This window comes from Fusarium mangiferae (assembly GCF_900044065.1).
Source record: "Fusarium mangiferae strain MRC7560 genome assembly, contig: FMAN_scaffold036, whole genome shotgun sequence".
Taxonomy (NCBI): domain Eukaryota; kingdom Fungi; phylum Ascomycota; class Sordariomycetes; order Hypocreales; family Nectriaceae; genus Fusarium; species Fusarium mangiferae.
Genome location: NW_024573956.1, coordinates 1 through 1,959, shown reverse-complemented (window position 1 = coordinate 1,959; position 1,959 = coordinate 1). Strand labels below are relative to the sequence as shown.

At 49.6% G+C, this 1,959-nt stretch overlaps 1 protein-coding gene across 1 annotated transcript; it reads right to left on the bottom strand.

Moving 5' to 3' along the window:
* Positions 1 to 693: 693 nt before the first annotated feature.
* FMAN_14278 (uncharacterized protein) lies at positions 694 to 1,905 on the bottom strand (the record flags this gene model as incomplete). Its single annotated transcript, XM_041826197.1, has 1 exon — positions 694 to 1,905. One exon carries the CDS (start codon positions 1,903 to 1,905, stop codon positions 694 to 696), a length of 1,212 nt encoding a protein of 403 aa, XP_041691542.1.
* Positions 1,906 to 1,959: the final 54 nt, after the last annotated feature.

Genomic DNA, 1,959 nt, shown 5'->3' with positions numbered 1-1,959 from the left:
TGGATATTGGCTCTACAAAGGTCTCTAATATCTCTGAGAGTGGGTATCCTCGTTGCCCATCGCACAATCGGCCTAATGCCCCCATTGCTTTATCAATCCTCACGCAACTCTCATGACGTTATTCAGGAATGTTGTCGATGTGAATATGACCGATGCATATCAACGGGCCGATGCAACTGTGCAAAGCCAGCCAACTAAGCGTTTTCTCAAATACCTCCCGCCTGATTACTCCCCAACCGGCCACTATGATCCCAGCGTCATCAAGTTTTCGTATGCTCTTGCTTGTGTTAGGGCCTACAACCATATATTTGGCAGGTGAGTAGTAAGGGCCCTTGTCCTCCTGGATGGATTCAATACCGTCCATTTCGATGATGCCGGAAGGGTCGTAAAAAAGTTTCAATTTTCTCGCTCCCCACAATTCCCGGGGTGGAGATAAAAGAACAGCATAACATCATTGAAAAATAGCTTTCCAGACTAATGCGCGAGCCTAACAGAAGACGCAAAGGAGGAATTTGATTTCATGACGATAGAAGGTATGAGTGGAAAGCCACGTTCCATGGTATGGAAGAGAGTCTCGATGTAACACAAGAGGTTGGACGGCAGAAGAATAGTGAATTTTGGTAGAATGTGTATAACATTCCATTCTTCACTTACTTGCACATTGCCCTCAAGACTCCGTTGAGCAAAATTGGGTCATTCGCCTGTTGCTGCATCACGGAGACCCTGCAGAAAGACCTCGAAACCTTCCGGACTGCCCTGTTGCCAGTCCGACAAACTATTCTTGAGGTTCGTCAGATCGGCAGCCGTAGCTCCTGTAATCCGAACTAGGACCGATTTTGAGCTAGTGCTCTGGTCCAGCATCCCGGCCACAACGTCCCGCTTTGACAAAGAAGAGTCCGGATAAACACCAATCTTTGCGTAGTTTTCCATGATCGTCTCGTATGACTTCTCGACCTCAGCATCGGTGAGTTCCCCGAGAACTGACCATCTGCCTCCGCCCCATCGTCCTGCAAACCCTCCACCCAAACCTCCGACCAGACCTCCTAATAACCCGCCGATCGGACCGCCAACAGCGGTGCCGGCCATCGCTCCGAGTTGCGTCCCTCCCCACCCCCCCGCCGAACTAACCATGCTAAGGCCAGTGTTTTTTCCGAACCGTGACCAGTCCCCTGTAGATGCAAGGCTGGCCATGTTGAATAGCGAGCCGACAACAACCCCCACCACAGCGCCGTGACCGAAAATGGGATGATCGATTTGAGATGAGCACGCTGAAACCGTGCTACCGTATGCGCCGCTGATGCCTAGCTTGAGGAAGTAGTTCTGGAATTCCCCATCAAAGAGGGTTTTGATGTCAAACAAAGCTGTTGCTGCCATATTAATGCCTGCTGCGTTAACAGCATTGCGCACGAATGTCGTCCTCATGAGACTATCTGCATTGATGTCTGCTGTTGTCTTGGGGATGCCGATCTTTTGAGATGCTTTGAGAACAGCTTCGTGATACTTTGAAGATTTGTCAAGGAGCTCACGTTCCATGGCACCCAGCTCTCGGTTGTTCAGTTTGTGCATATGCAAAACTCCTTTCCACGCCTTCGTACCGTCTCGATAGGCTTCAACAGGCTCGAAGACTGCCGGGCCTCCCCCAAACTGTAATGCCATGTCCACTTCTCGGTTGGCTGCCTGTCTTAGAAAAGTGCGAGCTACTAGCTGGTGAAAGTGAACTCGCTGCTCCTGTTGCCATCCATCATTTACCGCCTGAACATGTTTTACACTCAAGGGCGGACTTGGTTTGCTGAGCATCATCGCAAGACTGAGTGTTTCCTGATTGACTTTCATGACAGATTGGATCTGTTCCACCGTGAGTCTGGACAACAGCGTCATCGCCTCCTGGAGCTGCTCCTTGCTCATTTTGTATTGTAAAGAAGAAAAAGAAAAACGATAGAAAAGCAAGTGGAATCTTTT